At 39.8% G+C, this 27,770-nt stretch overlaps 1 protein-coding gene across 1 annotated transcript in view; it reads right to left on the bottom strand.

Moving 5' to 3' along the window:
• Positions 1-244: 244 nt before the first annotated feature.
• The window catches only part of SAXO1 (stabilizer of axonemal microtubules 1), a 42,727-nt gene continuing 15,201 nt past the window's right edge, over positions 245-27,770 (bottom strand). Inside the window, exons 2-4 of the mRNA XM_027863051.1 lie at positions 27,086-27,265; positions 7,914-8,116; positions 245-1,257 (exon numbers count right to left, since the gene is read on the bottom strand). Of these exons, the coding sequence (XP_027718852.1) occupies positions 245-1,257; positions 7,914-8,116; positions 27,086-27,265 (1,396 nt within the window). The remainder of the gene's footprint in view (positions 1,258-7,913; positions 8,117-27,085; positions 27,266-27,770) is intronic.

Raw genomic sequence — 27,770 nt, 5'->3', positions numbered from 1 at the left:
TTGGGAAGTGTGGGGTTGCTTGGGGAAAGGGTCAAGAGAAGAAATTCGTCAATCATCAGTGATTAACTGTCATTTTCCCAAGGTAAACTGATTGTCATTTATTCAGATTTTCCAGCAGGAACATACCCCTGGGAATGATCAAGAAGGTCAAAGTTTTTCAAGGAATAAATCTCAACAGACTGTATGATAAGTATTGTGAATTTTAGAAATTTTGTGAGAAAAATTTTTCAAAAAGGAAAAAGAATCAAACTGTCACTGCCAGCTCCCTTTGGTTGGGACCATCTGGTCTTTCTGTAGAAAGACAACTGTTCTTCCTTGAGCCAAGTTGGTCCAAGTGGGACACAGGGCGATACACCCTGTGGCCAAATGCATCCACTGCATCAAAAGTGTAGCCTGGTGGCTCAGGATATGAAGCAAGGCACTTGACCAGTTCTTTAGGAGTATAGCTGATGTTGTAAGTGGTTTCGCCTATCAGAGGGACCTGACACCGGGCAGGGGGAATGAAAGGTTTACAGCTCTTTGTGACAATGGGTGGATGAGGCACAAAGTAGGTCTTGGTAGTGGTGAGGTAGTCCGTGGGATCCTTGGGCAAGTCGAGCTGAGCGACGGGCTTGATGGGGTCTTGCTTGGCAGTGGGCCACTGCTTGAAGTCATCCCTGTTGGTTGTGGAGGCTTCGAAGCGCCCTGATTTCTTAGGTTGTCTCACAGGACGGCAGCATTTTGCAGGGGCCCCTTTGTGATAAATGTAGTGAGCCTGGGCTGTTGTCAAGAGGTCCATCTTCTCATCTGGGGGCATGTAAACCACAGGGGGCCGAGAGTACAGGTGGGGAATTGGCCATACTTGGTACTTTTCCCGAAACTCAGTTGTGTTGGAGAAGGGGCTGTCACAACTGGAAATCTTGGGGTTAGGTTTCAGGGATTTGGCAGGCTCCCCAAGCAATCCCCTAAAGGCCTCCTTGTGAGTAGTGAGGCCATCAAAGGGGATGTCACAGGGCTTGAACTTGCTGACCTCCATTGGAATTCGTTTCTCTACTGGATGTGCCACGTAATTCAGCCTGTAGTTGGTCAAGTCTTCCAGGGGTAGGGAGCATGTCTTTTGCTGATAAGGCGGCTTGCAACTCACTGTGGTCACTAGGCCCCTGAAAGGGAAATCATCCTGGTGAGTGGTTCTGTAATCAAACTTTGCTGTTGCTGGGCGATAGGATTGATCTGGTTTTATCAGCTCTCGTTTTGGTTGGTTCCAGGGCACGTAATCAGCTGAAATGGAAACAAATCAACACAGGTCATACCTCCTGACATGTACAGTATGTATGTGTGAGTATATGTATGTGTGTACACGTGTGTGTGTGTGTGCATGTGTGTGTACATGACTGAAAATTAGTAATCTACTCCTAAATATATTTTTGCTTTATAAAATACAAGGGTCACCTAGTTCCTAGTTGAATTAAGGACTTAATGTTTCAGCTATATAACATTTCTAAAAACAAAAGCTTCATTTCCCACACTGCTGCACACCCCTTGCACCTAGAAGATGATAACGATGATGATGATGATGATGATGATAACCACCCAATAATAATAACAATCTTGAAGAAGCAACTTGGTGAACTGGAATGAACAACAGATTTAGGTTCCTATCTTGCCTCAGCTTCATACTAGCTCTGTGTGGCCTTAAGCAAACCACTTCATTAATGTTTACTATACATAAGCCACTATGTTTAGCACTAGGACAACTATGACCCAGACCTGCTCTTAAGGATCATATTATAGTCTAACAGGGGCAAGGAACAGCAAGTGCCAAAGCATTATGACACAAAAGGTGAGTTAGACAATTTAGTTAAATTTAACTAGCATTTATTGAGGGCCGTTTATATGTAAGGCACTATGTCAGACAAAGAACAAGTCCAGGCAAAACAAGAAATTTAAGGAAAGGAAGTTCATTTTTATACAGGGGAAGGGGTGGGGGCAGAGAAAGTTTCTTGGGGGAGAAAGGATGTGGGATATTAGTTGAGCCTTTAGGATTAGGGGTCCTTAAATTATAGAGAGCCTTAAATTCTAGGAGCAGGAATTTCTACTTTATTCAAGATGCATTGGGGAACCACTTAAGGTTCTTTTGAGTAGAGGGATGACATGATTATAGCAGTCCTTCAGTTTCCACATCTATAAAATTAACTAAGGCCTCAGTTTCCACATCTGTAAAATGAGGATACCCACCATATGCCCTTCCTTTAAATACCTCATTTTGTGAGGATCAAATTGATTAACGTGCCTATACATTGCAAAGTGTTATCTGCCTTCTATCTAACATTATTATTGAATTATGGCTTAATAAGGAGGCAACAGAAACATTTTTCAATATAGTCACTTATAAAATTTAAGTAAATTGCAGATACGAACTTCATATTTAGATCATCAATATCCCAAGAATTCATTAAGTGTGCCAATATTGCATGTGCTTTGCTAAACAAATAGGGAAGGGAAAGGGAAGACAGGAAGGGAATGAGCATTTATTAAGGGACTGCTGTGTACCTGGCACTGCACTAAGCACTTTATAAATGCTATCTCATTTGATCTATACAACAACCCGATGGGGTGGGTGCTATTATGACCCTCACTTTGCAGCTGTAGAAAATGAAGCAGACAAAGGTTAAGTGACTTGCTCGGTCACACAGCTAGGAAGTGGCCACATTTGAACTCAGGTCTTCCCAACTCTAGGCCTAAAGCTCTTATACACTGCACCACCTAAGAGTTACAGAGTCCCTTACCTCAAAGAGTTTACTATCTAAGCCTGGTAACATTATAAGCTAACTTTCTAAAAAGACAAATGACTTAAAAGGCAAAATACTGAATAAGTATGTTGCCATGAGAAATAGATGCTATTTGGTTGGGTGAACACCACCACCACCATATTTCATAGAGAATGCAGACCAGAAGAAAATTACCACCACCTCTTCCAAGTAGGTGGGAATGACTTCCTGGAGAAGGCTGGGAAAGTTGGGCATGCAGCCACTAGGGAAGAGACTCTGACATGAAAGTCTCCTATCTCTATCATAATAAAAATTGCAACAGCTGACATTTGTACAGTATTTTATTTTATGAAGCTTTTTTTTTACCAACACCTTGTTTAATCCCCACATCAACATTGTAAGAAAGTACACAGATTATCATCCCCATTTTACAATGAAAAAACTGAGACTCAGACACATTTAAGAAGATTTCATATAGTCCATGCAGCTAGTATATAGACAAGCTAAACTTTGACCTCAGTTGACTCCAAGTCCAGTGCTCTTTCTCATTGTCTATGGGGAAGACAGTCAGAATCCTTGGCTGTGTGACTTTACGTGCAAAATGTCACTGACTAGACCATTTAGTCACCCAAAAGACATCAACTGAGGTCCCTCTATTTACAAGGTGTGAGGCCAGTAGGTACTCCTCTGAGAAGCATATACAAGAACACATCGTTTCACAGGTTCTCAAAGCAACCAAGAAATGGGAGATAAGAAGAAGCAAAATGACAATGAGTATTTAAACAACTTAACTTCATCACTACCGTCCTGTGTTCGACAAAAGACCCCACATCTAGACTTTCACTTATAAGTCTCCAGAGGGTCCCATAAGTTGTAAATCAAAAGGTCATAAGACTCTTGAAAGTCCAAAGTTTGAAGAATAATAGAATTATAGCTTATGAGAGCTGAAGGTAGCTTATGTACCATTTAGGTAGTCCCATTTTAAAGACCAAAGTTCGAAGAATCATAGAATTATAGCTTGTGAAAGCTGAAGAGACTTTCTGTACCATCTAGGTAACCCCATTTTATATATAAAGCAACACAGACAAAGGAAGGTTTGATGACTTACCTACCCAAGGTCACATTTTAAAACATCCTACTAGGGAAGTTTCCCAACACACACAAAAAGAGTTCAAATGGCTATACATGGAAGATGTTTTTTTCTAGGCCCTCACACAGACTTTCCAACAAAAAAGCCCCAAAAGGAGGAAATTTGTTTGGAAGAGTTGGACATAGACAGTCTATAAGGAAATGTGAAGGAGGGAAGAGAGTAGATCAGTCCCCTAAGTTTCCTGAATGAGTGCAGGGCTATAGAGAGCCACAAGGCTGTATTACGTGTCAGAATTTCTGATAAACTTCTCATAAATTATCAGGCTTGAAATAACTGATCTGAACCCAAGTGAACTCCCTGAAACTCCAAGGTTCTGACATCACTGTATGTGACTGTATTGGGAATTTACTGAGCTTACTGCCTTACTTAAGAAGAGAGAAAAAGCACGGGATGGGAAACGTCAGTTTTATCCAGCTGCATGTGTGCAGTCCCCCTCGACACACTGTAAGTTTATTTTAGGCCAACGAGACTACCACGTATTCAAAATATGCTACATTTTAATTGAAAGCCTAATCCTTTTCCCAGAGAAATTAATGGTTACATCAGCATCTTGAAAGCATTAGGGTGAATTGAGAGGGGACCTTCTCCGGAATCCAAACCACATGCTCCACAGGCAGACCAACACAATCAACTGAGATGACAGTCCAATGGGGTGCTGTGCTTGTGCATTCTCCCTAGATGTAACAGGAAGGAGACCAGGAACTTTACGGGCCTTCCCACGTGATAGATGATGTGTTAAGAAGTCAAGTTCCTAAACTTTGAACTATCCTTTGTACTGTTCTCCCCTCTACCATTCCATATGTAAAACACTTGTGATGTCCCCTTGCATTGAGATCCTGAAAGTCTACACAATTTCACCGTATAAACAATTCACCCAAAGGAGTTTAGTAAAGCCAGGGCACTGATCAGGTATTCAGAAAAAACCATACTTTACAAAGGGAGTAGGCAGGTGGGGCATAGAGGAGGGATTTTGTTTTATACACTATAGATTTTTTTTTTAAAGAAAGTAACTCTACTAGCTGTGTGACTCTGGGTAACCCCAGTTGCCTCAACAAAAAAAAACAAAAAAAAAAGAGAGAGAGAGAAAATAACTCAATGCAGGGGCAACTAGGTGGTACAGTGGACAGAACACTGGGCCCCAGGAAAACTTGAGTTCAAATCCAGTCTCAAACACTTACTAGCTACGTGACCCTGAGCAAATCACTTAACCCTATTATTTGCCTCAGTTTCTTCACCAGTAAAATGAGCTGGGGAAAAAAATGGCAAACCACTTCAGTATCTTTGCCAAGAAAGGCCCCAAAAAGAGGGTCATGAAGAGTCGGACACCACTGAAAAATGATTGAACAAAAAGCTCAATGCAGAGCCACAGCACTGAATAATTATACTTACTTTACATCCTTCCAAATGCATGTTGTTTTGAAAATACCACAAATTACAACCAAATGCTGCTCCAGTGTATTTTACTGGCGTTCCCGTGCTGCAGGAAAGGTGCTGACCCTAACAGTGATAAAGGGAAAGATTTACATATGGTTCCTATGGAGTAAATGTAAGGGGAGTGAATATGTAGGCAGAACTTCCGTGCATATTGCCTATAAGAAATGAGGCTTTTAATGATCTTTGTCTTTCTCCCTCCCCACCTTTTTTATCCCCATTTGGAAGGAGGAAGAAGTTGTGACATAAAATAGTGAAGTTGCGAGGGAAATTACTAATGCAGCAAATGAATTATAACAGAAAAAATAAGTCACTTGACCCGGTGATAAAATAATAAGATAAGGTAAGAATGGTCCCTGAACACCTTCTAAAATTTCTGTTATAGTTCTGACCACATGTGAGCATTCACATAAAGGAGAGGAAAACTAATCCTAGAATGTCCACCTGAACACCTTCCCAGTGCATAAGCTACAGCCTTGAATGCTGTAGCCTAGAGACTGCTTTGATTTTATTTATCCTCTCTCACCTGAACCTTTGGGAAGCACTAGGAAGATCATGGCATGGAGTTTCTCTCCGTGCTAACCTAACTGGCACCTACCTGCAAGGGTATTGTTTAAAGTGTATCATATCTTCCCAAACAAGCTAAACTAAACTTAAGAGAAAACAAAAGGAAAAAGACCAAAAAGAAAACTCTCCAAGATGGGAGGGAGATAGAAGGGGAAAGAAAGTAATATATGGTTAAATTATACAGGTATGGGTGACTTTTAAATGATCACCTCACCCCCCCCCCTTGCAAATTTTCCAATTTCGGGATCCCATAGCAACTTTTCATATAGATTATCTGAAACAGAGCTTGGCTCTCTCAGCTATTTGTATATTTGCTTTGAAAAGTATATATTGTGTATTTTCAGAAAGTGTTAATATGAATTTTAAAAAAGATTCTAGGGGCAGGTAGGTGGTGCAGTGGATAGAGCAACAGCCCTGGAGGCAACAGGACCTGAGTTAAATCCAGCCTCAGACACTCAGTACCTATGTGACCCTGTGCAAGTCACTTAAGCCAGATTGCCCCTCCCCCCCAAAAAAAGAATTTGGATGCTCTGCCATTTGGTGCATTAAAATTTTTTTAATAAAATAAATACATAAAATTTTATAGATTTTCGTTAACAAACAAGGAGCTGAACTTTAGGGACCTAACAGCTGCTTTCAGCTACTACATGCAAAAGATTCCCTAAAATAGCCCTGAGGTTCAGGAAACAGGTAGGGAAGACTGTTGGATCATACGATTTATAGATGGAAGGGACCTTACAGAACACCTGAAGCTAACCCCCTGGGTTTATAGATGAGGAAATTGAAGTGAAAAGAGACTCAGAAAGTGACTTGCGCAAGGTCACATAGCTAGGAGGTAAGAAGAGCAAGGATTTGAGCCTGGGTCTTGAACACTACTAGTGCTCAAGGTTGAGCTTTGTTAGACATATAAGTATCTGTGAAGCAGAGGACATGAGGTGAGATTCCAGATAGATCTACATTTCCTTTTTTAATTTAGTCTTCTTTGAATGATAGGGACTAAAAAGGAGAAGGACATGAGAGTTTTTCCCTTTGAGTTAGAGTTGGAGAAGAATAGGCAGAGACATGGAAGGGACCTTAGAAGTCACTGAGTTAGACTATTCATTTCACAGACGAGATAAACTGGTCCCAGGAAGATTAAAAAGACTTTCCCAGGATCACAAAGCTAGTAAGTATGTGAGGCTGGGTGGGGTTCAAATCCAGATGTTCCTGATTTTAAGTCCACTACTCTATTCATTCTACCACATTGCCTCTAAATCCAAGAAATATTTCTGCTCCCAGTGTTGAGGTGTGAAGAGTCACACAAGGTGTGATGAAACAGGACTTTACTCCATCCCACTCCCCAAACTCAACCAGGCTTAGTTTGGTCATTTTTTTTAAATTACTATTTTAAATTTACTATTACTATTTTTTTAAAATAACATTTACTTATATAACACAATAATGATCATTCACATCATTACATACACATCAGGGTAACATAGCTGTAAGATTTGTTTAATAATGATAATATGCCCTGTTCATGGGTGCTCAGTATTTAGAGTATATTGTCCTCATGGCATGCTTGTTTGCTCCAGACTTAAACCTGATAGAGGTAACAATGATAGAGAGCTTACATTAGAAGTCATTACATCAGGTACATAACAAGTTAACTAATGTTAACTTGAACCTGAAATATTGGCCTAAAAATGAAGCAAATTGAGGACACTCTTTTTTGGCCTGGGAATGTATTTTATTGGTACAAGAAACTCCTTTTAAGGAAATCCCCTCCCCTCTATCGATGCAGAACAGTAACTTCTCTGCAATTTATATTCTTAGACTCCTTATTGACTTGCCACGTGTCACACAACCAATATTTGTCAAAGGCAAGACTGAAGCCAGGTCTTCCTCACTCTCTCACACTACTGCCTCTCTAGAGCATCCCTAATCACACTTCTCTGGAGCAGCCAGGTATGTCAATAAATATTTTTCTGATCTAAGTAGAATGACCTGGTAAGAGAACTTCCCAAAGAAAACAATACCTTTATATGTGGCCAGAGATTCCATCCTCTCTTTACATGGATGTCTGTTTTCACGTGGTCTGACAGGATCTACTCGACAGACAGGGTAGGGATTGTAATCCTGTTTATATGTTGTGACTAAATCCATATTCTCTTCATTTGGGATGTATTGCTCAGGTGGCTTTAACTTCACTGGTAATACTCTGTGAAGACCATAATCTCTCCTACAAATAAAATCAACATGTTACTTTAATGGTTGGTTTAAAGCTAAGGCTTAGTCAGTGCTTTCTACTATGTAAAATTCAACAAATATTTATTCAATTCAATTCAACATGTATTTTTAAGTGCCTACTATGTGGACTGTGCTAGGAATAGGAGATAAAAAAATTAACATTTCCTGCCCTCAACAGGCTAATGTTCTACAAGGATGCTTACTGTGTGTACAGCACTATTCTAGTCACTACAGGAATACCAAAGAATTAGAAGAGTATAATACTTACCCTTAAGAAAGCCAAAATTTAATTGGGAAGACTTGTTTTCCCAATTTAAAAAAAATTATTGATATACATGGCTTCTCCATGTATGTAGTATGTAGGAAAAAAATAGAAACAAATGTAAATGTAATATGTGAGAGCCAAGTACTTGATGTTTGTGTAATATTCCCCACTTGGTTTCAGTCCAGCATGTGGAGATTTGGTGAGCCTTCTTGGTCAGGAAAATTAATTAGGAATTGTAGTGATAAAAAGTCTTCTCATTGATTGGAACTAAGTGTGCACATAAAAAGTTCCAACAAATGATCTTTCACTCTCTTCCTGGATGGCTTTCTAACGAGGAGCATACTACTATGAGCCATTGGTGGGTGGGAGGCTGTCTTATCTCCTATCAAGTGACTACATGTTCTTCAGTACCTCTGTTTCTCTGGGTTCTTTCATGTTTATTCTTTCCTGATTATAAATAAAGGAGTATCCGGAGAAAGAATGCCACCCAGGCTATGAGTCTATGCACTTCTAAAAGTCAAAACAGCCCTCAGAGTTCCCCTCAGTAACTAGAGTCAGTAGCAGAGACCACTGGAGCCAGTAGCAACAATTGCTGAATGTGGTAAAGAACCAGCCCTGAGGAGTAACCTGCTTAACTCACTGGGTTATGCAGATCACTCCTCAGGACTGGCTCCTCACTACACTCAGCTACAGCTGCAATGATGGAAACTCAGAGGAAGCAGAAAAGGATTTCCAGGGCCAGGAGACCTAAGGTACCCCTCACCACAACATATTCCCTACATGTACCTTAGTAATTGGTGCTTCAAGTTCAAACCTATTCTTCCCAGGAAAGAGTTCACCTCCCCTGACTTTGGGTGGAGGGATATTTTTGTACTTCAGTCCTTGCTATGCCTTCTCAATAAATATCCCTTTGGAAAAGGTAATTGATGTCAACTGGTTAATGGAAAGCATTAATCTTAGAAGCTACAAGCCCTCATGGTTACCCCTAGAATCCTGAAGGAAGAAAGAGCAAGCACTCTCCGGGGACCCATCCCACCAGTGAGAATGGGGGGTTGGGGTAGTGAATTCATAGAAGATGTTACACAAGGCAATATATGACCAAAACTCCTAATGAGGGTAGAAGCAATAAGTGCTATAGGAGTTCTGAAAAGGAAGAGCTCAAGGTGGATTGCTGCAGCCAAGGAGGGTTGGGAGCTGTTGGGGAGGACTTTATGGAAGAGGTAGGACTGAAGCTACATCTTGAAGGACAGGTGGATAGGTGAGGAGGAGCAATAGGTCATTCCAAAGAGAGGAAACAGCACATGTGTTTCCAGTATCCATCTACTCAGCAAGTTGACATTTCCTCTTTTCTTTCCTTTTCCAAAATCAGGGTGAAATCAGTGATGCAATAAATCAAGGAACCAACCCTTCATTTCTGTAGCTATAGTCTCAAGCATTATCCACATTTTAGGGCACAAGGGATCATAAGAACATAAGATTTAGAGCTGGAAGGAATCTTAGAGGTCATTTAGTACAAATCTTTCATTTTGGAGATGGTGAAAGTGAAGCACAGAGAAGTTTTGACTTAGCAGAACCAATATCTATCTGAACCCAGGTCTTCAGGCTCTAAATCAGGTGTTATTTCAGGGAGGTCATGTGCCACTCTCATCTAAACAATGTCAATTTCCCTGCTCCCTTCACTAAAAACTATGACAAAATTTAAAAGAATAAAACAAGAATTGTTGCAATTCAGGAATTATCCTGGCAACCTGTGAGGATAGGGATATGTTATCTACCAGCACCTAAACACACCTGGCCTGGCTCAAGTGGTAGCTATCAAACCCTCCCTCTTTTTAAATTTAAACTTTAAAAAATACGCAACAATGCGCATGCATGTACACACTCAAACACACACAAATTCTACCTTGCTTTAGAGCATATATCAACAGGAGTCCATATATCCAACTGGGGCAGGGGAAAGCAGATTCCCCTTGACAGCGCATTCCACAGCAGCTCAGCCAAAGGGGAAGGTTTCCGGACAGGAAAACATTAGAACCAAACACCAATAAAATGTATTTCCCGGACAAAATCTGGAGCAGCATTCCCCTAAACCATGCTTGACTAGCAAAGTTGACATGCTCCACTGTAATCTGTCTTGCACGGATTTACACACACACTTGTCAATAAACCAAGTCCTGTAAATATTGGAGGGTGGAAAAAAGGGAAGATGAGGCAGAGGGAAAATTAATCTCTCCAGGGACTGAACAAATAGGGGAGATAGCCAATGAACTCCTTGTACAGCCCCAGGCTAGAGTTTAAATCTGATATACTATGACCATCAAAAATGCCTTCAACCCATACAGTATGATGCCAGATGCTTCTGCGTTGTTAGTAAAATGTAAAATGGGCAGCTACGTGACTTGTAGCATCTGGAAAATGATTTTCTGCATAAATCTTTGAGAGCAGGAAATGGGTCCCCAAATGGGCAGAATGGCCCATACAGCACTACTTTGTATACAAGTATCTTCCACTGGCATCAATTCAACACTGTAATTAGATACAGCAGTGAAAATATCAATGTTATGGCCTTGAGGCCACTACCTAGGCAAATATTAAGTAGTGAAACTTCCCATAATATAGTCCTGTTTGGAGAACACATGAACAAAACTCCATTTCAGCTTAAATTAGAGAAGAAAAGCTGTTGTCTGTCAAAAATGTCAACACTAGAAGGGGGAGAAAGGGGGAGGAAGTGGGATCTCCATTTTAAGAAGCCACTGGGTTGAGTTTGAAGGCAGCATTGGACCACACATTCCTGTATAAACATATCATTCAACTAAGTCAGAGTAACTGCTCTGTTCCATTTCACATTCAAAGAGGGGAATATCAGAGGATCCTAAGGGCAAGAAATGAAAGGGAAGAAAAACAATTTTATTGTGTTGTTCATTCCCCAGATAGCACAGGGATATTCTCTGTTATACATTTCCTAGATATGGGTGGCCTAAAATACATAATGACTCCATGGTATAGAAAATAGGATTAGGAATTGATGCATTCATCCCAATCCAGAATTACCCAACAAATGGTTGCAAAGAATGCTGACAACTGTAAAAATCCTCTATTACTTATTTGTCTTCTCTTATGAGGCTTACTATAAAATTATATAATTACTTTATTCCCCAGATAGTCCAAGACTATTTTCTGTTATATGTTTTCTAAGCATTTTTGTTGTTCAGTCATTTCAGTCTATTCAGGAGCCTATTTGGGGTTTCTTGGCAAAGATACTGGAGTGGTTTGCCGTTTCCTTCTCCAGCTCATTTTACAGATGAGGAAACTGAGGCAAATGAGGTTAAGTGATTTGTCCAGGCTCACACAGCTAGTACATGCCTGGGGCTGGATTTGAACTCACAAAGATGAGTCCTGACTCCAGGGGCAGCACTCTATCTACTTCACTACCTAGCTGCCCTAGGTATGGATGGCCTCAAATACATAATGACCCTATGGTACAGAGTAAAGGATTCAGAATCAATGTTTTCACTCTAACCCAGAATTATCTGTCAAATGGTAAAGCATGACAAGTATAAAATTCTTTAGTACTTATGTTCTCTCATAAAGTTGCCTATTAAGTAGTTAACAATTACAACTGAAGACAGAGAATTGATTAATCATTGAAACAAGAAAGCACAATTAGTAAATTTGAGGATTGTGCTTTAAGTACTATTCTCTTTCCAAAGGTTAAATGTTTGTTCAAAAAGTCCTTTGGACCTTAGTAAGTGGAAGTTTTAACCAAATCTTGCTTCCTGAAGTGAAAAGCAAGAAGCATAAGATGCAAATATCTTCACTGAAATACAAACATTTTTAATTTACTAAAGCAAAAAAGCTTCCTTTCTTCAACAAAAACAAAATACTTCTGAATAGAATCCGTGTAAGCACACAATCCCTTCTGAAGACATTAGCTGTAACATATATTGAGTTATAACATAACTACATATCCCCATTGTCATACAAAATATTATATCCTATAGTCCACCTAAAATAAAAATGTTTCCATTTTCTTAGTTGTCACTCAGACCTTTAGTTCATAAGGTCATAGATTTAAAGTTACAGGGGATTTTAGAGATTATTTAATCTAACCCCCTCATTTTGCAAATGAGCAAACTGAAGCCCAGACTTGCCTAAAATAACACAGGTAGTGAGCAATAGCAGAATCTGGATTGGAACTACCTTTGATTTCAAATCCATTGCTCTGTCCATTGTACAAGGTTCTTGCCCACTTGGTAGTGATTGTACTATCTACCTTGTATTCCTCAAATCCAATTTTCAGCCACTCCTTCTCAAGTACTCACTATGAGTTATGATCTAATAAAAAAGGAAATAATCAAAGACATGATGCAGCAGAAAGGAACTGGACTTGGAGTCAGAAAGATTGGATTCACAGGCTACCTCTGCCACTCACTAACTATATGGTCAAAAAAAGGTCACTTAGCTCAGTCTCTCAGCCTCAATTTCCTCATCTGTAAAATGGAATAGTATTTGCACTTCTGATTCTCATAGGATTTGGGAGAGGATCCAGTGAGATGATGTGAGCAAAACACTTTGTTAGGTTTTTTTGTTTGTTTTGGTGAGGTAATTGGGGTTAAGTGGCTTGCCCAGGGTCACACAGCTAGTAAGCGTCAAATGTCTGAGGCCAGATTTGAACTCAGGTCCTCCTGACTCCAAGGACAGAGCTCTATCCACTGCACCACCTAGCTGCCTCTAACACTTTATATTTCTAAAGTGCTAGATATAGCCCAGCTATTATTAAGTTTTAATTAAATATACTATATTTATGTAGCTACAAAAATTACCCAGTATAGGAGGCCAAAAGCTAAGGTAAAAATCAAGCAAAGATTAAAGAAGACTTGCTAAGGAAGAAGACTTTGGCCAGGTGGTATATAGAGTGCTGGTGTGTGGAGTCTGGAAGGCTAACCGGGACAACTATTAGCTGTGCAATCTTTGGCGAGGCATTGTGATCTCTATGCCAAGCACAGTTTCTTCACCTGTTACATGAGGAAGGCTAGACTATGGCCTCAAAGGTTATCCAGCTCTAAATTGATGATCCTATGTTTCATGATTTAACGAGGATAGATGGAAAAAGGTTTTAGAAAAGCAACATACGGTAGAAAGGAATAAAGTCAACTACAGATACAATGGAGATGATGAGTAAGGGTCTTCAAAGTGGCCAAGAAATCTTTTTCCACACTAGTGTCATCTCCACCTTGGTTTGGCTGCCCAAGAATCCTCTCCTGGCCCACTGATGTTCCTCTTCTGGTGGTTTAAGTAATTGTCAGCATATGTATGTTAGTGACCATGGGAGGAAAGAATGCATCCATTTGTTATGCTTAAATAAATGAAATTAATAAACTCTCTGTAATTATACCCATTAAAAGCATTAGGTTTAACTATAGCCTGAGGGGATGAAAAAAGGGAGATTTAGAATTTGGCAACATTAGGAGATAGTGAAATTTAAATATTTTAAGTTATATTTTGGGTTTAAAAAAAAAGGTACTAGGCCTTGGCAAAGAAAAAAAAATAAATGACTATCTTGACTCCAATAAGAATGTGAGAAAATGTTGGATGGGTTTTGTTCTATATAATGATGCAGATTATTAGGAGGGAACACTCAAAGCAGTCATTTACTGACCCATTTGACTACTTGCGAATACATATGATTTGATCCCTAAAATAAAGCACTCTTGTATAAAGAGACAGCAGGGTGTGCAGGATTTGGAGTCAGAAAACCCAGGTTCAAATATCAGCTCTGCCATTTACTAGCTATACAACACCTTTGGCAGATCACTTTATTGTCTGGGCATCAGTTTCTTTTTCTGTATAACTAGGGTGGTTGGATTACATGAGTTCAGAAGGTTATAATATAAATCTATGATTTTATGATCTAAGAGAAACCTTTATGAAATCTCCATTCTTAAAGTAATTGCTAAAAGGAGCTGGGTGTTTCCCGCTCCCAACCATCAACATCCATTAAAATCCTACTCTGATGTCTCAATATGATGTAGAAGTGCCTCTGGATATTTGAAGGCTACGGACTGCAGATTGTAAAGTCCACTGGGTCCTACAACTATGGAAAATCTTCAGATATAAGCTTAGTGAACCTTGTGTCTCTCACCCAATAAGCAACATTGGTAACTCTGGAGAGAAAGGCCTGTCCTGTCACTAGAACCACCTAACTAAGATATAATAGAATGATAAGAGGGAATACACTAATGAAATCACAGCTTCTTGACATGATTAACAATATAAGATACTCCTAGAGCTCACCCAATCAGGTGAGCTTAATTAATTAATTAATAAGATGAATAAGTGAGGTTCTCAGCAATATAGAAACACACTAAGTAAAGAATAAAAGGGCTTCTCTGGGTCGCACCCTCCCACTGATAGGATTACTAGGAGATTCTCTCTCTCTCTTTTTTTTTTTAATGTGCAAGACAACAGAATGAGAAGGCCCCAAGTAAATGTCAGATGCATGTCTCCTCTCTCCTCTTCTCCCTTCAGCTTGTCAAGCATGAGGAGAGAAAGTCAGAAAGACTGTGTTCTGAACCCACTTCTCTAAAGTTATATGACCCTGGGTAAGTCACTTAACTTCTGTTTCTTCATCTGTACAATGGGAATAATAATGGAATCCACTTCACAGGGTTGTTTTGAGGATCAAAAGAGATAATAATTATAAAGTGCTCAGAACAGGGCCTGGTACATAGTAAACACTAATACAAATGTTAACTACTCTAAATGTTAACTATTCGTCTAATAGCCAATGAAGTTATTACCTCCCTGGATCTTTTTGTTTAGCTAGTGGGGAACAATTCTGGGTCTCGGGGTAGACAGAGCCACATATCTCTTTTCTAATTTCCCTACTGCTTTCTCAATGAAGGGGTTAAGAGCCAGACTGGGGCAGGAAGGAGAGAGAAGGACCACAACCTTCTACTCAATGATGCCTTCTTTCCTTGCTCCAGCAAAACAAAGACTACGTTGATATTAACATTGGCTGGCAAGGGGAACTGCCTTTATAATTCATGGCCATACTCCCTTACCAAGCAAGGGATAGATGTGAAAATTGGGAAATAATGCTAATATTTTCCCTAATGCCAATACGTATGTTATACTACCTTTTTAAAAATTTTAACCAGACCTACCTTGTGCTCATCTCAACTTTCATCCAACTTTACCTCTCATCCTTCATAAAATATTGGCCCAGTGGGCTCCCTTTTAAGGCTCCCTCTTTAAAATTAAGGGTTGGTAATACCACTGCTACAAGTCTATTCCCCAAAAGATCAAAGAAAGAAAGACCCATACGTGTAAAAATACTTTTAGCAACACTTTTTGTACTGGTGAAGGCCTTGGAAACTAAGCGGGGTGTACACATCAACAAGGGAATGGCTAAATAGAACATAATATATGATTGTAATGGAATACTATTGTGTCATGTTAAAAAGTGGTGAGGGGGATAGTTTTAGAGAAACCTGAAGAGACTTGTATGAAATGAGCAGAAACAGAAGAACAATTTATGCAATAACAACATTATAAAGACAAACAATTTTGAAAGACTCTAAACTCTGACCAACACAATGCTGACCACAATTCCAGAGGATTATGATAAGACATGCTACCTGCCTAATGTTGGAAAGATGATGGACTCAGGATTTAGACTGAGACAAATATCTTGGCAATATGGCCAATGCAAGCATTTGTTTTACTTGACTATGTATATTTGTTGCGTAGGTTTTATTTTTCTTTCTTTTCCAGTGAGGGGAGGGGAAGAAAAGAGGGTAAGAAGATGGAATCTTGTTTATTGATAAAAAAAAAATTTTAATTAAAAAAAAAAGATCAAAGGTGGTAGGCCTTCCAGTCATATTTCTGGCAGGGTCTTTTTTCCCTTCTAATTTTATCCCACCTGATGTCAAATTCATTTTAAGACTGCAATAGGAAAGAAGTAAAGAACCTCACCTTTCCAATATGGGCTAGGTTCTTCTCCAAAGTAATTAACTTTTCCCATCTGCAGAATTAATCCCTAACTAGTAGAAACATTATTACCAAATCAATCAGTCAACAGGCATTTATCAAAGTGCCTAAATATGCCAAGCACTGTACTAGGTACTGGGGATACAAATGCAAAAAAGTAAAGTAATCCCTACTAGCAAAGTACAATCTAATGAAGCAACACCAAGGACATATGTAATTCTAAACAAATAGTAAAATTATAAGTAAAAAGTAGTTATTGTAAGGTAGATAAGGATGGCACTAATAGTTGGGAGATCGTGTAGAAGGAGGTGCTTTAATAATGTCTTGAAGGAAAAAAAGTTGGGAGGGGGAGAATCCTATGAGATAGAGACAAGGAAGAGCCTTTGTAAAATGACGGGGAAACTGAGTTGCAATTCAGAGGCTGTTCACGTCCAAGAGAATTGAATTGTTCAAGGTCATATGGCTAACTAGAGTGGAAGTTGGGATTAGAAACCTCAGTCCAGTGCCCTTTTCACTACACCAAAACTGCTGTTCATAAACAATATTTCACATGACAGAATTTCACTAATGACAAAGAAGCATGTAGTATAACTCTCTTAGTTGGACCTATAAATTTAGTTTAAGTCAATCTAGCTAAAGGCAGATCCTTTATAAGAGAGCATCCAAGGGCTGGGAGAAATAGTTTCACATTTAAAAATGGCTGAAAATAACAAGCATTTCCCTCAGTGGCATATGCTGTAAATTGCAAGCTTTTTAAGATTTATGAGCAGTAAGAGTCATGTGCTATTCTAATGGTATCCCATGCTGTGATGATAACCTTTCCAGAAGCCAGGTGTTTTTTGTGTTTTGGTTTACCTTCAAGTCAAGCAACCAACCACTGCATTATACCACTGCCCAGAAGCAGGCTGCCAAGTTACCTTGGGCATCAACCTCAAAAACTAAGCCAGGTCAATCTTTGGGTAGTACGAATTCTTACTTGCACATTCACCATCCTAAAGGTGATGGTGAACACTCACCAAACAAGACATAGAACATTGTTTCAGGGCCATAGGGGTTGGATGTATCCAGCCATATCCCAGCTCTTCTGTGACAAATACGCTCCATATTATCTGGCTATCAGTAATTACTCAGGTCACATGCTCCTTTCAAGGTCCACCAACAAGGGCTAGAAGGAAAAGGGCTAGAAGTATGATTCAGGATTGACTCACTTAAACTCAGGTTTTGATACTCAATACCTTCTCAACTTCTAGGTTCCCTCTACTCCTTTGATTAGAGAGCTGAAGGCAGGGAAGGTAGAACATTAAACTCTTCCCGAAGCATTCCTTTATAAAGGGCTGCTGGGTAATTCCAATGTTCATCAGCATCTCCTGTTTAGCTTCAACCTCACATGCCCACAGGTACCCCCCTTGGTGACCGCCACCAGTTCTCCCCTTTTTGTGTATTGTCTTCCCCCACGAGATTGTAAACTCTCTGAAGGCAAAGACTGTCTCTCTTTTTCTTACTTGTATCTCCTGCACTTAACAATGCCTGGCACAGAGTAGGTACTTAATAAATGTTTTTTGAATTGAATTGATGGGTAATTTCCTTCTAATGCCTAAGTGGAATTCCATGATTTCTAAGGGTATAATAAAAACCACTGAGAGATTCCTTTGACTTGTTTTCCCTTTATTTTCCCTTCTGAGATCACAGGAAGAGAGGGAGAGCTTTTTTATTTCTCTCCCTTACTCTAAGGCACTGGGTGTGGATGCCATGCTCCTGCCACCTTTTCTTAGTTTACTGTCAATCCTAGGTCACAAGATCATAGGAGAGTAGGATTTAGACTAGAAGCTACCTTAAAGAACATCTAGATAATTTTCTCAATTTTATAAATGAGGAAACACTCTAATCTAAGTTCCTTAATCTACTCAACTCTCTGGGACCTGCTTCTCCACTCCTCCTCAGCCACACACAGGAATGTTCACACCTTTTGATTGTTTTATCTCCACAGGAATTCTTTTGCCATGATCAAGAATTCTGAAACTCTTTTATCCAATCATAACTTACTATTATTCCATCTCTCCTTAGGCCTTACTTTCCTAAACTTATTCTTCATTCTTAGCAATTTTTTTCCTCACTCTACCCTCCAATCCCTTTCTCCTTTCATTCCTTTCCCATACCATCATCACTTTCCAATGCTGTTAGACTTTCCAGTTTGTCCTAGATTCTCTTCCCTCTCTATCCTCTTTTGTAACCTCATCAGCTCAATACATGTTTAATTGTCATCTCTAAATTGATGACACCCAGACCTAGTTTCACTCCTGAACTCTAGTAGCACATCACCAACTGCCTTTTAGACATTTCTAACATCATGTCCTATAGGATTCTCAAACTCAACATGTCCAAAACAGAACTCATCATTGTTCCCCAAAAACTTAGAACTCTTCTGTATTTCCCAATTTCTACCAAGGGTATCAGTCATCCAGGTTCAAGAACTTATCCTTGACTCCTCACCCCACATATTTAACCAGTTGCCAAATTTTGTATTTTCTACTTCCACAATCTCTCTCTCCTCTATTATCTTTTCTCCACTCACAGAGCCACCAATCAATCAGTAAGTATACTTGAGTGTCTACCACGTTCCAGGCACTGTACCAGATGCTTGGATACAAACACAAAATGGAAACAGTCACTGCATTCATTCTTCTCAATGAAGCTTACATTCTTCTGAGGGAGAAAATATATAAATAAATATATGTGTATTTATATACAGATACAAATTACATACAAAATAAATGAGATAATTTGGGGAAGGTAGGCACTAGGAACTATCAGGAAAAAAAAGTGGTGCTTGACCTGAATTTTGAAGGAAACAAAGGATAAGAACTTCCTAATTGATCTCCCTTCCTCAAGATTCTCTCTACTCGAAGTCATCCTCCATACAACTGCCAAAGTGACTTTCTTTTTAAAGTTTAGGTCAGACCATGTCACTCACCTACTTCAAAAACTCCACTTGTTCCCTATTATCTCTAGGATAAAATATAAATTCTATGTTTATATTATACATCTCAACCTGGCCCCACCCCCTTTTATATATTCTACCTTTAAGATAAAATGACCTTCTTATCGTTCTTCATACACAAGCACTCCAACTTCCTCTCTTTGCTTTTGTACTAGCTGTCCAACCATGCCAGGAATTCATTCTCTCCTCACCTCTATCTCTTAGACTCTGCTCAAGATTCAGCCCATGTATTACCTTGTCCATTAAGTCTTTCTTGACCTCCCTCTCTCCCCACCCCATCAGCTTTTACATTCCCCACAAAATCATCTGGAATCTATTTTGTGGGGCCTTTGGAGAATGCCCAGTTCCCCAACATGAAGGCATCCCTATGGGGGCTTACCTGGGCACACCCAGATCTCCTATGTTGTGAGTACTCTGTATTGTATCAATTGGGCGGAGGAAGCCTCCTTTGATTGGCTACATATACAGGACAGTCAGAATCTTTAAAACTGATGAAACTGAGACAATCTCTTTCTACTGCTTTTCTGGCTCACACTCTTTTCTGTGGGCTTCTTTCCTCCTTCATCCAGAGAGTGAAAATCACAAGCAGCGACACCATGAACTGAACCAGTGAGAATGGATGGACTTTCTTTCCCTGCTCCCTCTTTTACCATGGCTCAGAGAAATGGGTCTGGGGGTATTTGGTTCTGTTTTGTTTTATATATCCTTCTCAAGCTTTGTGTGGAGGTGGTGATCCCTACCAAACCTGGGAGTCCAAGACATGGCAACCTTGGAGCCAGGATTAAGGGTGGGTTGGTGCAGTGAGCCAGCCAGCCTGACAGAGATGCCCAGAGAAGCCAGGGTGCCTGAAACATGACCCCAAAAGGAATTTTGGACTTGGAACTGGGACTGTATAGGAATGAGGCTAAACTATGAACCTGATTCTCTTCCTCCCCATCTCCCAGCCTCCCAGAGACTGAGTTGGTACAAAAGGGAAGGAGAATTATGCCTCTCACATATTGGGAGAGTAAGTTTGTATATTTGTGATTTTAACTTCTGAAGTAAGTATTTCTTTGTAAAAGCTAATCCAACTGTTAATGGCTAAATGGAACTGTGGTGCAGGGGATCCTCCCTACACTTGGGGGAACACTATGGGAGGGAGCTGGAGACATTTGCAGAGAACTATAAACACCCCTAATCCTTTTAAAAGTAACACAGTACCCTGGGAAAGAGGAGATATGTAACTTACCTGGTCTTCGGGCAGTGAGGGCCACGGCAGTCAAGTGTTATACCTGTACATGTAAGGCAGCATGGTGTAATGGGTGGAGAGTGGGCTATGGATCCTCGAAGACCTGGGTTCAAGTCTCACCTCTGACAGATACTGGCTATGTGACCCTGGGTAAGTCATCTGGCCTCTCAGTGATTTAGGTAACTCTCTAACAGTATAAATTGCATGGTGTGTGCTGAACTGCTTTGATAGAAAAAATTTCCTCAATAATGAGTTCCCTATATCAATGAAATCACAGATTTAGTCTCTTATCCTCTAAGGTAGTTTCTCCAGTAAGCTCCACGAGGGCAGGGACTATCTCACTTTTGTCTTTGTTTCTCTAGCCCCTAGAACAATGCCCACCACATAATGTTATTGTTCAGTCATTCAGTCTTGTCTGATTCTTCATGACCCCATGGACCACAGCTTGCCAGACCCTTCTATCTTCCACCATCTCTCAAAGCCTGTTGAAGCTCATATTCATTTTTTCCATGATACCATCTACTGTCCTTCTCATCCTCTGCTGTCCCCTTTTCCTTTTACCTTCAATCTTTCCCAACATGAGGATCTTTTCCAATGAGTCCAGTCTTCTCATCATGTAACCAAAGTATTTAAGCTTCAGCTTCAGTATTTTATCTTCTAGTGAATCGCCTGAATTAGTTTCTTTTAAGTATTGACTAATTTGATCTCCTTGTTTTACAAGAGGCTTTCAAAAGTCTTCTCTAGCACCACAATTTGAAAGCACAGATTTCCTTATAGTCCAACTCTCACAATCATACCTTGCTACTAGAAAAACCTTAGCTTTAATTATATAGACCTTTGTTGGCAAGGTGGTGTTTAGTTAATGCTAAATTACTCGTTAATTCAGGAAGTGATTTGCCCAAGATCCTATAGCTAGTAAATGGCTAATCCAGGATTAGAACAGCTCCTTAGATACCAAATCTATTGGTCTTTCCACTATAAACAGTCCATGTATATAGTCCTTATAATCATTTAAGGTTCAGTTTTGAAACATCTTCAAGTTGTCTGTCCCTTCCCTTTGGTCAAATGTTGATTTAGGTGATTTTTCATGTCTGTAGAAATTTTTAATCTTTTTAAAATTCATGACTGTATAAGATATTTATCATCATAAATAACATGGATAATGAATAATTTAAGATCATCCACTGGGCAAATTTCATTTTACAGGTAGCCAGAAGAGTTCAATTTAGGACCCACAGAGTGAGGCAGGTTGAGTTTGTCTGCTTCCCAAAAACATAGGGTTCCCCTCTTCATCTCTCTTTACAGACCACTATAAAGACTTCTCCAAAAAATTTTTTTCTGAATTTCCAGGGCAGGCATTATGAATTCTGGGCTGCGTGCTTCCAATTGATACTTGCATAGTTCATCTGTTAGCTGAAATTTTAAATACAATCAGAACTCTCATTTTTAGTGACCTCTGAGATGCCACATGATTGATAACATCTGCCTCCTCTAACATTCCAAGGAAAAGATTCCCCTCCTTCTCCCTCCCCACCAACACCCTCAGGACTCCCTAGACTATTTAGAATGACTTCTGTTCAAATATTAAACTCCAGTACATGTCCCAGTGGCTATATCTCTGGGAAAAGGTTGGTTTTTTTCCCAACTTTTTATGACTCCATATAACTTGGTTTGGCTGACGAGATCCCTTGGAGAAGCTTCTTCATCCAGGGGGATAAGAGAAGAAAGATGCTAAGTAAACAAAGGAAGTCTTCACAAGAACAAGAAGAAAAAGAATATGAAGGAGTAAGCTGAGTTACCACTTCCAACCAACACATAAAACTTCCTTTTTGCTTCCTCTCTCTCACAAACCCTTTCTTTTGATGGTAAGGATCATGGTTTCTGACTCAGCTGGGTTTAAGGGACCCATGGTTTCAGGTCTGAGAGCTGGGTTTGATTTTATAAATGATAAGACCTAGATCACAGAAGCATATGATTGACTCACACTCTGGTAGTCTCCTCAATAGCTGACATCCCACCTCAGAGAAACCTCAACCCTGAAGCCCTGCTTTCTTTATTGGTGACTCCTTGTCTGGAGGGGCCATCATTCCAGAAAGTGCTCCAACCATCCTTCACCTCATTTACATGTCACTCTCAGGACCTTCCCATACTCCTCAAAAGCCTCCTTGCTATCTCCTAGGTGCCCTTCCCCATCCCCTTTCCAGTTCCTCTTTGTGTGCTGTCTTCCTTCATTAGAATAAAATCTCCTTGAGCATAAGGGACTATCTTGTTTGCTTGTATTTGTAGCCCTGGGATTTAGCACAGTGCTTGGCACATACTAGGTGCTTAATAAATGCTCTATAAATAAGAATAATGAGTAGAAAAGACTTTAGAAATTATCTAGTTCAACTTTCTCATTTTAGAGATGAGGAAAATGAGACCCAGCAGAATTAAGTGACATGGGCAATTAAGTACTTGTGTGTGTGTTGGGATGGGAAGTGAATAAGGCAATGGAAAGAAATTCTTGCAGGGACTCTAATCCACCCAACCCTCGACTGGATGCCATACACACTGAGAGATAAATCTTTTCCTAAAGAGACTCAAAACTAAATCATGCTACCCCATCTTCTGACAGAGATGCAAAATGAAACATACATTTTTGGATATGGCTGGCCAATATGGACATGTTTTGCTTATTTTTACAAATGCATATTTGTTATATAAGGGTTTTATTTTCCTTTATTTTCCCCAATGAAGAGGGGGAGGTGAGAGGGAGACAAAATAAATGCTCATTAATTGAAAATATATATTTTTTAAATTTTAATAAGCAAACCTAGATCTGCCTTAATTTTCCATTTCCCTGGTTGGAACAATTACTCCACTGCATGGTGGATAGAGCCCTGCCCTGGGGACCAATCATTCTGGTCTCAGCTTTGCCACTGACTGAGCGCACAGCATCACAAGTCACTTCCCCTTTTAGGAAATCAGTTTCCTCATCTATAACCTGATAGCACTAAGTTATCTACTTCTAGTTATAATGGGCTGCAATTCTGTATGTATTGAACACCTAACTAGTCGTTTGCCACCTAGTCTCATAGCCTCAGAGATATCTTTGACTCAACCTCACCCTCAGTCCCTATGTAATGGAGACCTGGTACATGCCCAAACCATTAATGATAGCATCTATCCATGTGAAGAGGCTGTGAACTGCTTCTGGGAGAATCATGAGGACTGGACCATGCATGGTCACTCAGTGTTGACCTACCAAGTAGCTAGAAGGAGACTTTCCATTGGCTTCAGAGCTAGAACTTTTAGAGGCTTCAAAATAGCCTGATTCAGCATCAGCTGAGGCTTTGCTGCATTCCTGTCTAGGGGAGTAAGGTGACTCAGGTTACCATGGGCTTTGCCACTGCATCCTAATGACCATGGGATCTCTCCATTTGACTTTTGGCTGAAGCATTCTATATGTGTTGTCAACCCAACAGAATGGGGGGTTCTTTAAAGCAGCGACTATCTTGCTGTTCTCTTTGTATTCCCAGCACTCAGCACAGTGCTTTGCCATAGTAAATACTTAATAAATGCTTGATTCATTCATTCATTTGTAGCTGGTAAGACCATGTGGTAGGTAAGGAGGGAGAGCTTTAGGGTTTCCTTCCCTTCCGCCACCCAATCTGAGACCAGGTGGCCCCAGAGAAATGGGCCTGGGTCTTTGACCTTTTCATTCTTTCTCTTCCACTCTAGGAACAGAGAGTGGAGTTTCAAGTCTTGGCCAGGATCCAAGGAATCTGGAAGTCCCAAACCCAGGGAGGCTACTGGAGCCAAAATAGCAGCAATGCCTTGAGGACCAAGGATTAGGGACTCTAGTCCAACAGAAGCCAGCACCTATGCCAAATGTTCATTGTTAACCAGTTGTGGCACATCCTTATTCATCCCCCTACTCTGCTCTCCCATGGCCACCATCCTACATTAGGTACTCATCATCTCATCTGAACTATTGCAAATAGGCTCCAAATTGGTCCTCCTTCCCCAACAGGTTGCTTTCGAGGCTTACTCATTGAAGGCCTTCCAGATAAGGGCCAGATGACCCCTTGTCTATAATATGGTATGAGGCACCCCTTTATAATCATGGGTTGATAGCTGGCTACTGAGGTCCCTTTTCAACCCTTAAATTCTACGATTCTATGAACCTGCAATCCTATGAGTCATAAACTTGGATTCAAATCTTGTCTCCAACTCTTACTAATTATATGAACCCAGGCAAATCACTTAAGCTCTCTGAGCCTCAGTTTCCTTACCTACAAAGTAATAAATTCCATTTCCAGATAGTTCTTGTTGTTAAGTTTTTCTTTATGTTAAGACTAAATTTTACCTTTTAGCAACTTCTACTTATCATCCCTGGTTCTGCTTCTTAAGCCAAGCAAAGCAAAGCAAATCTAATCCCGCTTTCAGGTGACAGTGCTTCAAATACATGATGAGAGCCTACATGTTTCCCCTGAGTCTTACCATCTTTGGGCTCAACAACCCCAGATCTTCATATGACATACTCTCAACACCTTTCTAGTGGCTGGTCCTCTGAACACTGTGTAGCTTAATTAACACCCTCCCTCAATGCGGCTCCCATAACTGAACGCACTTGTGTAGATGTGGTCTGTCCACTCTACCAACTAAACCACAATGCCTCTCAAGAAGCTTCTGTGGCTACTTAATACCCCTAAGACAAAACACAAATTCCTTAGCTTGACACTTAAAAGTCCTACACAATCAGATTCCAGCCGACCTTTCCAGATTTCGTCCATATTACATCCCAACATGTACCATAAGTTCTAACCAAGTTGGTCTACTTGCTGGTCCCCCAATTCAGGATTCCATCTCCTACCTTTTATAAACTATTACCCATCCCTAAAATGTTCTCTCTCCTCCCTTTCACTTCTTAGGATGCTTACCTTCAAGGTTCAACTCAAATGCTCACTCCTAAGAACACCTTTCCTGATTCCTCCAGAAATAACATTGTTAGTATTCTCTCTCTCCTCCAGATATCAGTTGTTATTGTTGTTGTTTGGTCATTTCAGTCATGTTCAACTCCTCATGACCTTATTTGGGGTTTTCTTGGCAAGAACAGTGGAGTAGTTTGCCATTTCCGTCTCCAGCTCTTTTTAAAGATAAGGAAATCGAGGCAAACGGGTTAAGTGACTTGCCCAGGATTACACAGCTAGTAAGTGTCTGAAGCCACATTTGAACTCGGGTCATCTTGACTCCAGACTTGGCACTCTATCCACTGAGTCATCTAGGTGTCCATAAATATCAGTGACTTAGCTGCTTATATATAATATCCTTTAATAGGATATAATCTTCCTGAAAACAGGACTATTTTTCACTTTTACCAGTCCCCCATGCCTTGTGCTTAATCACTATTTTTTGGATTGAATCAATTATGGTATCCTTGAAAAACAGAGTTCTGCCTCCACTAATTATTCTATCAATTGATCTAAGGTCAAAAGAAGGGCCACTAAAATTAGTTGTCACTAAATGTTTACAAACACACAGTCGAGTATTCTCAATCCAATGCTCAAATAATTTATGAAAACAAATTGAAAGTAATCAAATTCAAAATTATCTTAAGCAGGGTAATCCCCCTTCATTTTCTCGATAACCCCTGGAGCTGCTCTGATTGGGGTGCTCTTCTCTCCCCATCCCCAAAATGTCTTACGGTTTTGACGTCCTTCTCCCACTCCAGAATTATCACAATAATAATGCACACACAAAACTTTAAAGTTAACAATATACTTTCCTCATAACAACTCTGTGAATCAGATAATATAAATTTTATCCTCACTTTACAGAAGAGGAAATTGAGATTCAGAAAATTGCCTCGAATTTTACAGCCAAGATTAGAACCCAGGTTCAACTCTCAATGGAATGCCTCAACTACTACATTACACTGCATGGCTTCAGCAGGCCATATTTCCTCCTGCCTCATTTGTCTGATCTTCCACTTTTGAAACTACATAGGGAAAATATGTTGCAAAAGCAACAGTTTTTTTTGCCAAAATTCTCTTAGAAGCTTTGCTATACTTCCAACCTATAAAATAAGCAGACTTTGACGCAGGACATTTTCAGGACACTCCTCCAAATGGAAACAGGAAATCCAGCTTAGTACTGTTCTGCCTTAGCAGGAAATCTGGTCCTTTGCTACCCAGACCACATGAAAATTTCAATGACCTATTGGGCATTTTTTTAGTAGACTATTATTAGAACCTCTACAAACCCATCCTTTAAAGCATATTCCTCATTTTTTGAGCAGGCTTCTCTCAGGAGATATTATTATAACTAAAGTCAACTAGGAAGCCTGACCAACTTCCAACTCATCTTAAAAGATTAGGGATATAAGAGGTGAGAGTTCTCTAGTAATAAGTAGAATCCCATAAGGACATTTCATAAGAATAATCCCAGTATAAATTATTATTTCTCCCCCTCTAAAAAAAGATATTTATATTCTTACTTTGATGTAGAGATGCCTTCCATTGGTAAAGATCCTTTTTGATATTCTAACTTGGGCTTGAAGGATTCTCTTGGTTGATAACACTGATGAATACCATAATTCTCTGTGTACTCTGAAAGAAGGCATTTGTTCTCGGATTGTTCATAAATCTTGGTAGGAATATGTGGGCAACGATGGCGCCTAAAAAGAAAAGCAGAGAAATTAATTATTCCATTAATGTTCTCCTCGGATACCCAATTGTAGATGCTTGAAGGCTTCAAGCTCTGGAAGGTCCTACGAAGCAAGAAAGATTACATTTTTGGAACGGAGGAGTAGAATCTTTACTGGCAATTCAATCAACTTAACTCAATTCAGAGAGAGTCATCACCAGCAGAAGGTTAATAAAAGGGTATTGAATTTTTTTAGCCTTGGCAATTAATCTACTGAGAAGACAATTTACTAAGGTAAGAAGAGGACCTTAAAAGTCATTGAGTCTCTGAGTTCCTATGAGTCAATGAGTCCCTCATTTTATGGATGAAGAAACTAAGGCATAGAAAGAATAAGTAACTTGCCTAGGATGACACAGCTAGTGACTTAAGCCTTTCCCACTCTGTGTCCAGTGGCCTATCCACAAAGTATTAAAGCAGTTACTAGTTAGAATAAAAGGTTTAATGGTGGGTACTAATAAATTAAATTCATTCAAACT

The sequence above is a fragment of the Vombatus ursinus genome, unplaced genomic scaffold (genome assembly GCF_900497805.2).
Source record: "Vombatus ursinus unplaced genomic scaffold, bare-nosed wombat genome assembly UNPS02014770.1, whole genome shotgun sequence".
Taxonomy (NCBI): domain Eukaryota; kingdom Metazoa; phylum Chordata; class Mammalia; order Diprotodontia; family Vombatidae; genus Vombatus; species Vombatus ursinus.
The sequence above is the reverse complement of the archived record's forward strand: the minus strand, read 5'-3'. Positions and strand labels throughout refer to the sequence as shown.